The 13,100-nt window shown below is 48.7% G+C and overlaps 1 protein-coding gene across 1 annotated transcript in view; it reads right to left on the bottom strand.

The window, feature by feature from the left end:
• Positions 1-13,100, bottom strand: part of USH2A (usherin) — an 843,391-nt gene that overhangs the window by 652,442 nt on the left and 177,849 nt on the right. Inside the window, exon 15 of the mRNA XM_054970549.1 lies at positions 4,660-4,818. Within this exon, the coding sequence (XP_054826524.1) occupies positions 4,660-4,818 (159 nt within the window). The remainder of the gene's footprint in view (positions 1-4,659; positions 4,819-13,100) is intronic.

Genomic DNA, 13,100 nt, shown 5'->3' with positions numbered 1-13,100 from the left:
CAGCAGCCCCTGGAGCGTACCTTGAAGGCTCATTCACTGACTTTCCCCCTTCGGGGTGATAGGTGAGAGTGGGGGATCCCCCACCAAGGGGAAACGGATCCCTAATTGTGTCTGAGGTTGTGGAAATCAAATGGGTCATTACCTCCATATTGCTTCTGTCTTTGAGGGACTTACATGCACATTATATTTAACTCCAGATTTCTTGATTGTCAAGGAATGCATGTGGTGGGGGGTGGGGGGAAGGGTGGGAGAAGGGCACCTGAGGGTGAGGGTGGCATTTGGCATGCAAAATGCCACCCCTGGCAAGACAAGCCTCTCCCAGCTGTCAGTGGTAGAGATGAGAGCAGAGCACCCACTTGGGGAGGCCATGAAATGGCCCCCCCAAGTGGGAGCAGGCTGAGCCTTGGTGGGGGGATGGGAGGAAGGGTGGGAGAAGGGCCCCAGAGGGTTGGGGGGGGGATTTTGTTGCTGTGGTTCCCCCCCATTAAGTCATGTTATGGAGGGAGAGTTGTATTAGGCTGGTAGTTATTATGATCATCTTCTGTTTCCATGCCCTGTTGTGCCCGCTCACTATGTGACCTGTTGTAATGTTCAAAACTTTACTGTTTGTCCATTTCAAAAAAAAAATTGTGTTTAAGATTCTCTGATGTGTAGTTAATTGTGTTGTGTTGTGCTATGAGGGACAATAAGTGTAATATGTTGTGATTTGTTGACCACTTGTAATTTGAAAATGAGAAAATAAAGGTTTTTTAAACTTAATGATTGTGTGTCTGTGTTCCCTTCTTTGATGGGAGGTTGGTTCCCAGCATAGGGAACAATGGGGCAGGCTGGCCAGCCTTCTCTGCGGGTGGTGGGGGGGTCAGGGGGGTGGTTGTCTGTGTGCCAGGGCAGGTGCTCTTTCCCAGGGACGATTTGGCACTGCCACCATTGTGGCACCCCTTGTCTGTGCAGAACTGCCCTGGGAAAGAGAGTTTAGGGGTTCCCAAAAGGGGAGGGCAGGCCAGCCTGTTCCTGGGGTTATGGTGGGTGTGGGGCAGGTGGGGGTGGATTTGGGTCTGTGAGGGGCTACTGGGGGGATTTGGGTCTGTGTGTGGCAGCTGGGGTGGGGGAACTGGGTTTGTGTGGGGCTGTGAGGGGTGGACTTTAGGGGCTGAGAGCACCTACTTGGGGAGGCCATGAAATGCCCCCCCCCAAGTGGGAGCTGGCTGAGCCTTGGTGGGGGGTGGGAGGAGGGGTGGGAGAAGGGCCCCAGAGGGTTGGGGGGCATTTTGCATGCAAAATGCCACCCCTGGCAACACAAGCCTCCCCCAGCTGTCAGTGGTAGAGATTAGAGCACCTACTTGGGGAGGCCATGAAATGGCCCCCCCAAGTGGGAGCAGGCTGAGCCTTGGTGGGGGGTGGGAGGAGGGGTGGTAGAAGGGCCCCTGAGGGCTGGGGGGCATTTTGCATGCAAAATGCCACCCCTGGCAAAGGAAGCCTGCCTCTTCATTTTTTCCCCATAGGAAATAATGAAGAGAGATCAGCAGCAGCATGCTAACAATATGCTGCTCCTTTGCTTTCTTATGGGGAGGATGGGGGGACCTGCTTTGGGGGGCCATAACATGGCCCCCCAAAGTCCAATCTGTCTGAAACTTGGGTAGTTGTTAGAGAAGGGTTAGAAGAAGGTCCCCACCAATTTTGGGCTTATTTGGTGGGAAAATGCCTCCTCCAGGCGTCCTGAAAGACGGAGGCATTTTCCCAGCAAAAAAACCCGAAAGAATCCCGAAAGAATGCCGAAATAATGCCGAATCCCGAATCCCGAAAGAGATTCTTGTTTCGGCTTTCGGCTAATGACGGTAGAGAATCTTGTTTCGGGTAATCCCGAAACAAGAAAGCCGAAAGTTTTTTCCTTGCACACCCCTAGTCCTTGCCAATGTCTGTGTGTGTGTATGTGTGCATGCGTGAGTATGCGTGTATGTGTAGAATGCAAGTTCCTTCAGATGACTTAATTTTTTTTCCTGTTCTGGGTTATTGATAAGTACTTGCACATCGATAAAACACTACAAAAAATAAACTTGGTGTGCTTGTATGGGTATATGGCAATTTTTACTGTGTGGTGTTTTATAGGGGCAGTGGGGAGAAGCCTTAACCCCATAAGTCCCTTTGTTGCCAGCCAACCCACAGAACAAGAATAAAGGGAATGATCTAACAAAGACATGACTAGCTAAGAGGGAAGGTGGTTGCTGTGAATCCTCCTCCCTCATGCTAAGCCCACAGAAAGGGGTCACTAACCAGCACAGCACAGCTCGCTCACTCCAGCCCTTTCGACTCACCCTCAATTATGTGGACTGGGACCAGTTGTTTGCTGTAGCAAACTGCACATATTCCAATTCCAGAATTAGGAATTTTCCTAGTTAAACTAGAATGAAAGAGAATTGGAATATAGCACTGAGTGAATGTCAGGAACAGAAGGAGAAAAAAAATGGGAAATCGGAAAATGCCTGATATCAGTTAAGATCAATATTGTATGATTGGGTTGATAAATAGGTTGCTGTGTCTTTTAAGACACTTGTTTTTCTCAGTTATCTCATAGTTTATATACTCTGTGTCCTTTGCTTCAAACAGAAGAACTTTAAAATCATTTTACTGTAATGTTGCAAAGCCATCAGTCAAATCATCAGTCCAGGTTTGGAGACTATTGTTAATTTTCCTTGAAAAGTTCAATGCTTCCACATCTGTAATTTTAAACTCTCATTTAGTACTGAGGCCCGTTCGCACGCAGTTGCACTTAGGTGGTGTCCCTTGTGTGTATTATAGATGCTATATACATACAGAGAATAAAGTCATAAACATAAGGATCTGACAGCATTAGCAAATTTTTCTTAGTGTTCAAATGCCAAATAGTAGATTATTTTCACATCATTAATTATCATGATTGTCAGAAAATGTCAGAAAGGTAATTTTTTTAAAAAAAGAAAAAGAACAGTTGTGGCTTTAGAAAATAATGATTTGTTGAACAGTCTGTATAAGTCTATGATTAAGCAACCAGTAGGGAGTTAACAGTTTAAGAGCAGCTGCTCATTTATGGTAGCACTACCTTGAAACAGTGTCAGAACACTAATCTAAAAGAATTGCCCTGTACAATTGTATGAACATAATTATAATTTTCTTACCTCCTCAGCACAGGGCTCACAATATGCCAGTGGTATGATACCTATATTGTTCGTCAGTCTGTTTCCAGGCCCTGTTTAAAGTGTTCACTTTACTTTTTAAAGCCCTAAATGGTCAGGATCCTTTGGGATAACTAAAGGATACTCACATAACCTACCTATACGTTAAAATCTTCCTTGAGGGTTGGGGAGCTGAAGGAAGGGCAAATTTCTGTGAGCTCCGGTTTCCTTCATGGCTTATGAAATCAAGTAAGTGATGTAAAATATTTTATACGATATTTGGATTGGATCTGGATTTTATGGGAGACAAGGAGTATCTTTGTGGGACTGTGCTGGCCTGGCTCTTGGTAAATCTACCTAGAAGCCCTTCTTTGTGAACAACTCAAATAGAGAACTGAAGTGAGTAGCTACTAGAGATGGGCACAAACCAAAAAAACCCCGAACCATGTGGATCGTGGTTCGTCAAATTTCACGAACCACAAATCACGAACTTTCACTAACCTGCCCCTGGTTCACGAACCAGTTCATTTGGTTCGTGAACACGTCACATCCGGGTCAGAAAAATATCACTTCCAGGTCAGCAGAAGGTCACTTCCAGGCCAGCAGAAAGTCACTTCCAGATCAGCAGAAGGTCACTTCTGGGCCAGAAGAAGGTCACTTCCAGGTCAGCAGAAGGTCTGCAGGAAGTCTATCCCCTGTTGCCTAGGAAACTGATTGATTGGCAACAGGCTGTCTGCAGTCATGAACCAAAAAATGAACCAAACAAACCAGCCTAAAGTTCGTGGCGGTTCATCAGAAATGGGATCTGACAAACCATGGTTCACAAACCATGAACCGGCCTGGTTTGTGCTTAATTTTGGTTCGTATTTCGGTTCGTGCCCATCTCTAGAGCTACACAGCAATGAACTCCCTCCCACTGGAAATTCATCCCCCCAACCACCACTGGAGTCTCAATACCAAGTGAAAGCAGTGCTTTTAAGAACAATCTTAAGAACATGTTCTTGTTAGATCATGTGACATTTTAAGTCATCTATTTAAAAATGTCACTATCATCCTTTCCACATTTATTTATATATTGATATCCTGATTTTCTCTCCAATGGGACACAAAATGACTGTTTAGTTTATCCTCAAACAACCTGTGACGCAAGTTATCCTGCTGTGGAAGCTTCTTAACCTTAGGGCAGTCATACACTCTCAGACTGAAGGATTAAAACTGGGTCTTCCAGATCCATTCCAACACCAACCACTACGCTACACTGGCTCTTACCATAAATAAAATAAGCAGACTGGACTTTTTCCCCACCTGTCATAATATATTGTTATATTTCTTAAAAACAAGGAGGGAGGGGAAGTTCTAGTTTGTGAAAAATCAGATCCAAGAGATTATTTTTAGCACACATATGGAAGAACAACTGGATAATACTATCCCAAGTGCAAGTGCATAAAAAGATGAAGAAGAATCTATTTTAAATGTAAAATGTACATATGTAGTACTCATAAGCACTCACTGTAAGGGTAATGGTCCCCCACTGTATAGATTCCACTGCCATTTCTGTAGAGATCGTAAGTTAACCAGTTAGAATTTGGAGAATCAGGTGGATTCCAAGAAAGTCTGATAGCAGAAGAATTTAGAACTTGTCCTCTTGGTGGAGGTTGCTGGGAAGGAGCTGAAATAAAATAATGACATATTTTTGCAGCAAAGTCAGCTATTAAATACATACGGTAAACTGAAGCCCATTATTTAACAAAATATTTACTCTGCTACAGAATTTTTTCCTGTTGTAAATATGTGGCTTGTATATCAGAAATAAAAGCAATACATTCTGTTGAATTGTACCAGGGAACCTTTATTCTAGTTTCAAAAACAAACTCGTATGCCAAAGGAGACAATCCATATATATTACATTTTTCGAGGGGCCTCATGTTGACATGCTTTTTGTCTCTTCTATTTTATCCTCTCAGCAGCTCTAAGAAATGAGTTAGGCTTCTTCTGAAGAAGCAAGGTGTGACTCACAAAAGCTCATACCCTACCACAAATTTTGTTAGTCTTATAGGTGCAACTGGACTCTTGCTCTTTTCTACTGTCACAGACAGACTAGCACAGCTACTCATCTTGATCTAGGTTAGGCTAAGGAAGAGTGACTGGCCTGGGGTTACCCAGTTGATTTTATGAAACAGTGGGGATTTGAACACATGGGTTGGATACAGCAGTTGATGAGCACAAACATTACAGATTTTTCTCATGGTCTCCTCTTCCCAACAGTCCTATCTGACCCCAAGAATGGATGCCTGTGTGGCCTCATGTGTAGAGTAATAGCCTGTGCAGAGTGATAGCTTCATGGATTGGAGGGCTGCTGTGAAGAAAGAAAAGGGAGTGAAATCCCCCTTCTAGTTTATTCCTTCAGCACAGCAAAGATGGAAGAGGGAGGACAGGGCGATTAGGCCCCCTTTGCCCTCCTCAGTGGAACTATCTCTACGCTTCCTTTTATGATTTCCATTCATCATTGTGGATTAATTCAGAGTTTGAAATATAATAGTATGTTGCTTTTTCAGAAGATGCACTTCCATCCAACTCATTATGATGTCTGCATAATTTCATCTAACAAAGCACGATAGAAAACATGACTTATACTGATGGAGAAATAAGAAGTATTATATCATATCTTTGTCAAAAGAGATGGCCCACATTTTAAAATGTTTAATGTAGATAACAATTAATGATCTTGCTGCCATTACATCAGATTATTATCTCACTCACATTTTGTATCAATGCTAACATCTGCAGTTTTGAGCTACAAATTTCATATTAAAGAGAGGAACACCGGCAACGTATCATTATAGAAATCCAGCCAAAATTAGGTTGTGCCTTGCTGTATCTAAATGTGTGCACACACAAGATTTGTACATACATCAGGATCTGTTGACAGTCCCTGCCCCCCCTCCCCCGGGGGTGGGGAGTCATTTAATCCTCACTATTTTAAAAGAAGTTTCTGATTTGTCAGAGAGGTACTGAATACAACATAGCTCTGCAGTCTCTGGTGTACCTATGCTGTTGCTTACAGAAGATTAGTAATCAGAGCTACTGGGCTGGATCCTATGTAAAGGTTCCACAGATGAACCTTTTGCCTGTGTAGAGTGACTTTGGCTGTGCTGTCCAGCGGCAGACCAAAACACCCTCAGAAATATAAGGGTCATTTTAAGCTGCTGAAGGAGGAGAGAGAGCCAAAAAAGTCATTTTCTATGGATGGAAGCTCTTGTGCCCACAGAAACTCTGTGCTGAATCCAACCCATCACTTGTGATTGTGACATGTGCACAGCCATTTATTTCTATGGAGAGGGGAATCTCCAGGCTAGGGTAGTCAAGTCATGTCAACGCTGCTGGAAACAGCACCTTGAGAACTATCAGGAAAGAAGGGGGTTGTAAGGAAAGGATTATTGTGTTCCTTGAAATTACAGATATAAAACTTTTGGTATGAATTAGAAACACAAAGTAATTTCTTGGAAACTGCTAGTCCTGTGCAACCTGGCAGAAATGATGCTCCTGAACACATAGGCCAGGGGTTACCGTGTGTCAGGTTCTGACAGGTAGATCTCAATTACTTCACTGCATGAGTCTAGAACTGCATGAGTGTCCTGCTTCCAGTGGCTGCCGAGTCTGCAGAGTGCTGCTGACAGCTAACGAGGTCCAGCTGGCAAGGCGAGGAATGTGCAAAGTCCGTAAATCAAGGGAGTAGTCGAGGACAGGCCGGGTCGGAGGTCAGAGAGACAGTTCCAAGGAGCAAACACAGGCAGTACAGTAGCAGCTTAGAGAACTCGTTGAAGCCACGCTGAAAGGAGCCCTCCCTTTGGCTTTTATACTCTGAGAGTATTCAGTCAGCTCGCACAGCTGCTTCAAGTCTCCTCCTCTGAAGCCCCTCCTTCCTCTGAGAAGGCTGGCCTGTTCAGAGCCCGGAGGCGTGCAGATTGACGTCGGGTCTGTAAGTCTCTTCTGTCCCTGCTACGCCGACGTTGCTCTCGATAGTCTGGAGATGTTGGAGGGGATAAGGAAGCTGGCTGCGTCTGGGCTGGTGGCTCTGGGTGGGGAAGGGGAGCTTCTGGCTGGGATTCAGCATCTGACCGGTCAGCTGTGGTCGGCTGCTGGGAGGCAGGCTGCTCCTCCTCAGGAGGAGCAAGGCTGTCAGCAAGCGTCAGCTGTTCCAGCTCCTCCTCCTCTGAGGACTCGTCAAGCTCAGGCTGTACTATGACACCATCCCCTCCCCCAGGGCCCCCCTCACTGGATGGGGCCGGTTTCCGTGGATAGGCCCGGTGGAAGCGGCGCACCAAGTCGGGGGCATGAAGATTCTCCGCAGGTTCCCAGGAGCGGTCCTCGGGTCCGTACCCCTTCCAGTCCACCAGATACTGCAGTTGACCACGTCGTCGTCTGGAGTCCAATATTTGCGCTACTTCATATTCCTCCTGGCCCTCTATCATGACAGGTAGTGGTGGCGCCTCTGGGTCTCGGAGAGGATGTGGGGGTGCAATGGGAACAAGGAGGGACCAATGAAACACAGGATGGATATGGAGCGTAGAGGGTAGCTGTAACCGGTAGGACACGGGGTTGATTTGGGCAGTAACTAGGAATGGGCTAATAAAGCGGGCATCCAACTTTCGGGAGGGCCTCTGACTTTGGAGGTGTCGAGTTGAGAGCCACACCTTGTCCCCAACCTTGACAGTCTCTCCTGGCTGACGCCTACGATCTGCACCCTCTTTGTATGCCTCTTTGGCCTGGTGTAGTTGGTCCTGCAGGACCTTATGCAGTGCCTGCAATTCCTCCACAAAGTCGTTGACAGCTGGTACTGGTGCAGTGGGCATGACCGGCGGGAAAAACCGGGGATGGTACCCATAATTTGCCATGAACGGGGTCTGACGGATTGAGGTATGCACTGAGTTGTTGTATGCAAACTCCGCCAGGGGGAGCAGCGGGGCCCAGTCATCCTGCTGGTGGTTTACATAGCACCTGAGATACTGTTCCAGTGTGGCATTGGTGCGTTCCGTCTGGCCATCAGACTGGGGGTGATAAGCAGAAGATAAGTGTACTTGGGTGCCCAGTAGGTTGTGTAGGGTGCGCCAGAAGCGGGAGGTGAACTGGGTCCCCCGATCGGAGATCAGGTGTTCTGGCAATCCATGGAGGTGGAAAACATGGTGTAAGTACAGCTGGGCAGTTTCACGGGCAGTTGGGAGTCTGGAACAAGGAACAAAGTGAGCCATCTTAGTCAGGAGGTCCACCACCACCAGGATGCTTGTGTTCCCTGCAGAAGTAGGGAGGTCTGTGATGAAGTCCACGGATACAGCTTTCCAGGGGCCATTAGGAGTGGGCAGGGGAAGCAATAGTCCTGTGGGCCTGCCAGGGGGATCTTTGGCTCGCCTGCAGGTGCTGCAGGAGGCTACGTACTGGGCTACATCGGTCTGTACATGGGGCCACCAAAACTCCCGGGTCAGCAGATGCGCTGTCTTATACCGACCAAAGTGTTCCGCGGGTTCGGTGTCATGCACTAGTTGCAGGACTTCGGCCCGTAGTGGCCCCGGTGGCACATAGACCCGGTCTTGGTGGGTGAGCATCCCCGCCTGCTCTCTGTAACCCCTGGGGGAATTCTGCGTAGGATCACGAAGACACTGGAGAATCTTCATGGCGAAGGGGTCACGTGGCTGTTGTTCCTGGATCCGCTCCTGGAGCGAGGCAGTGGGAGGCACGGCAGCAAACACTTCCGGCAGTAGAACTGTGGATAGAAGCGGCTCCTCGAGGGACGGGGAAGCAAACTCAGGTTTTCGAGAGAGGGCATCTGCCCACTTGTTCTGAGAGCTGGGAATGTAGGTAATGGTAAAGTTAAAACGGGAGAAAAACAGGGACCATCGAATCTGCCTCTGGTTCAATCTATGAGCAGTCTGTAGATACTCAAGATTCCGGTGGTCTGTGCGAACTTGCACAGGGTGCCGGGCACCTTCCAGGTGGTGCCGCCAGACCTCAAACGCTGATTTAATCGCCAGGAGCTCCCTCTCCCAGATGGTGTAGTTTTTTTCGGCGGCGTTGAGTTGCCGAGAGTAGTAGGCACAGGGTCGCAGAGGGCCCGTGGCAGTGTCTTGCTGGGATAACACTGCGCCAACTGAGACACTGGAAGCATCAGTCTTGACCACAAAGGGTAAGCTTGGGTCCGGGTAACGTAGGAGCGGTTCCGTTGCAAACCGGGTTTTTAGCTGCTGGAAGGCCTGTTGCGCTTCTACTGTCCAGCGGAAGGGTTCTCAGGGCCGTAGCAACTGGGTGAGGGGCACTGTTAGGAGGGCAAAGTTTGGGATGAATTGCCGATAGTAGTTGGCGAAGCCGAGGAACCTCTGAATGTCTTTCCGATTTCGAGGTGCCTGCCAAGACAGCACCGCCTCCACCTTTTGGGGGTCCATCCTTATGCCCTGTGGGGTGATGAGATGCCCTAGAAATTCTACAGTGTCTAAGTCAAATGCACACTTCTCCAACTTAGCATACAGGCCATGTTGCCTCAGGCGTTGGAGGACAGCCTGAACATGTTTGGTGTGTTCAGCGGGGTCCTGGGAGAAGATCAGGATGTCATCAAGGTAAATTATCGCAAAGTGATCCAGCAAGTCCCGGAAGACATCATTCATGAAGCGCTGGAACACAGCTGGGGCATTACAGAGGCCAAAGGGCATGACTAAGTACTCATACTGGCCATACCGGGTACCAAACGCAGTCTTCCACTCATCTCCAGGGCGTATACGCACCAAATTGTAGGCGCCTCGCAGATCAAGCTTGGTGTTCCTTTGGGCCCCCCGTAATCGGTCCAATAGTTCTGGGATCAGTGGCAGTGGGTAGTGGTCCCTGATGGTGATGCGATTGAGGGCCCGGTAATCATTACATAGGCGCAATTCCCCGGATTTCTTTTTTACAAACAAGACAGGGGCTGAGGTAGGGGAAGTGGATGGATGGATGAATCCTCTTTGCAAATTCTTGGCCAAAAACTCTTGTAGGGCTTTTCGCTCAGGTTCTGATAGGGAATACAACCGCCCACTGGGCAAGGGGGCATCAGGAATAAGGTGGATGGCACAATCATATGGCCGGTGTGGGGGCAACCGGTCGGCGCCTTTCTCTTGGAAGACATCCTGGAACTCTGCATATTTGGCTGGGAGTGCAGACAGATCTGAACTGGTGCTCCCTCCCAGGAGCACAGAGGGCGCCTCATGGGGACATGGGGTCTGGAAGCACAGGTTCTTCTTGCTCCACTCAATCAAGGGGTCATGCTTCTTCAACCAGGACATCCCCAGCACTACCGGGAAGCGAGGCATGGCAGCGATGTCAAAGCTGAGCTGCTCCTGATGGTTCCCTATGTGCAGAACTAGAAGGTGGGTTTCCTGAGTAACTGGACCCGAGCACAGAGGCCGACCATCAATGGCTTCCACCAGAATTGGTGTCTTTTTGGTACATGTCGGCACTTGGTGTTGCCTGACAAATTGGGCATCCATGTAGGACTGGGAGGCTCCAGAATCCACCATGGCGTACACCAACAACCAGCGCCCCTCTGGTAGCTGCAGCTTCATGGGGATCAGAAGATGCTGGGGCCCAATATCAGGAGGCTTTTGGTGTTCTATGGGGGGTCCAGAATGATAGGGGTGGCCTCCCCTCAAACCCTGGGGTGTAATGCTGACAGCCGAGGCTTCCACTTCCCTGGACACCAGGGTCAGGCTTTGGGACAAGGAGGAGCAGGGGCTGGATCCCACAGCAGGTGGTTGGCTTTCGGAGTGGCAATGTACTTCCTTGCGGCCTTGCCGTCGACTCTCCAGGCGACCGTCGATACGCAGGCAGAGTAAGATCAGGGCTGGGAGATTTGGAGGGCGCTCAACTCGGGCCACCTCATCCAGCATCTCCTCAGACAATCCCTCCAGGTACTGGTCCATGAGTGCGGCCTCATTCCAGCCCAGGTCCTGTGCCAATAGCTGGAAGTCAGTGGTATAGTCCCTCAGAGTACCTGGCTCCTGCCGCAGCTGCCGAATGCGGCGGTTGGCCCGCTCTGCCTTCAGAGGGTCTGCAAAGATAGCCTTCAAGTGCACCACAAAATCAGCAAGACTACTCAGCAGTGGTGAATTCATGAGCAGTAAAGGTGTCACCCATTTGGCAGCATTTCCCGTTAAGAGGCTTAATATAAAACCGACCTTGGTCTTGTCATCAGGAAAATCTTGAGCCTGCAGCTCCATGTAGAGCTGACACTGTGCCAGGAATACAGGGAACTCTTCAACATTCCCTGCAAACTTCTCTGGAGGCTGCACTGGGCATTTCCAGGGAGGTGCAGGACCTGGCCTCAGGGTTACCTGCTGCTACAACAAGGCTATGGTATGGGTTAATTGCTGCACCTGTGTCTGCAGCCACTGGGTCTGGGCAACATGGTCAGTGGCAACAGTAGTGCCTTCCTCCATCATGCTGGAGAGTTTTGGGTGGCTTCAAACTGTCCTGCTTCCAGTGGCTGCCGAGTCTGCAGAGTGCTGCTGACAGCTAACGAGGTCCAGCTGGCAAGGCGAGGAATGTGCAAAGTCCGTAAATCAAGGGAGTAGTCGAGGACAGGCCGGGTCGGAGGTCAGAGAGACAGTTCCAAGGAGCAAACACAGGCAGTACAGTAGCAGCTTAGAGAACTCGTTGAAGCCACGCTGAAAGGAGCCCTCCCTTTGGCTTTTATACTCTGAGAGTATTCAGTCAGCTCGCACAGCTGCTTCAAGTCTCCTCCTCTGAAGCCCCTCCTTCCTCTGAGAAGGCTGGCCTGTTCAGAGCCCGGAGGCGTGCAGATTGATGTCGGGTCTGTAAGTCTCTTCTGTCCCTGCTACACCGACGTTGCTCTCGATAGTCTGGAGATGTTGGAGGGGATAAGGAAGCTGGCTGCGTCTGGGCTGGTGGCTCTGGGTGGGGAAGGGGAGCTTCTGGCTGGGATTCAGCATCTGACCGGTCAGCTGTGGTCGGCTGCTGGGAAGCAGGCTGCTCCTCCTCAGGAGGAGCAAGGCTGTCAGCAAGCATCAGCTGTTCTAGCTCCTCCTCCTCTGAGGACTCGTCAAGCTCAGGCTGTACTATGACAATGAGTTAAATATTGATAATCCACAAGTTCAGCAATCCAGTACAGCTAAGTACAGCTACATTGCCAGGAATGAAAACCTACGCCAAGCCCAAGCCTATACTACAGCCCAGTCTCCACCCCCCTTAACCATTTTGTGGTTGTGCCCATCAGCCTGTGTCAGAATTCCAAAGGTGCCCACAGGCTCAAAAGGTTGGGGACCTCTGACCTAAGCCTTAAGAATGAGGCCTGTAAGGTCTACCTCACATCTAGCAGCCATTTTTCCACCAGTTCCCCCATTCTATCATGGGAAGGGGGGGCATAGGAAAAAAGAGCTGAACGTAGTAAATTCATTACCTATTGGGCTAGAACTTTAGTAGAGATTTTGACTCCACTTTATAAAGTATCAAGCATCTACCCTGAACTTCCAAATACACACTTTTTTGTGACATAGCAACAACAACAACATTTGATTTATATATACTGCCCTTCAGGACAACTTAACACCCACTCAGAGTAGTTTACAAAGTACGTTATTATTATCCCCACAACAATCACCCTGTGAGGTGGGTGGGGCTGAGAGTGCTCTGGAAGACCAACCCAAGGTCACCCAGCTGGCTTCAAATGGAGGAGTGGGGAATTAAAACTGGTTCTCCGTATTAGAGTCCTGCTGCTCTTAACCACTACACCAAACTGGCTCATCATCTCTAATGTATATGGCAGAAATTCTAATAATCCCAACATTTATTTAATTCCAGTGCCTGTGCAAACAGAAAAGATCACACAATGCTTTCAAACTGTATTCCAGTAAGTCCACTGGGGAAAATAATAAATGAGGCCAGAAAAACTGTATCTCTGCATGCTCTCAGAAT

The sequence above is a fragment of the Eublepharis macularius genome, chromosome 1 (genome assembly GCF_028583425.1).
Source record: "Eublepharis macularius isolate TG4126 chromosome 1, MPM_Emac_v1.0, whole genome shotgun sequence".
NCBI lineage: Eukaryota > Metazoa > Chordata > Lepidosauria > Squamata > Eublepharidae > Eublepharis > Eublepharis macularius.
This window is presented reverse-complemented; position numbering and strand designations above follow the sequence as displayed.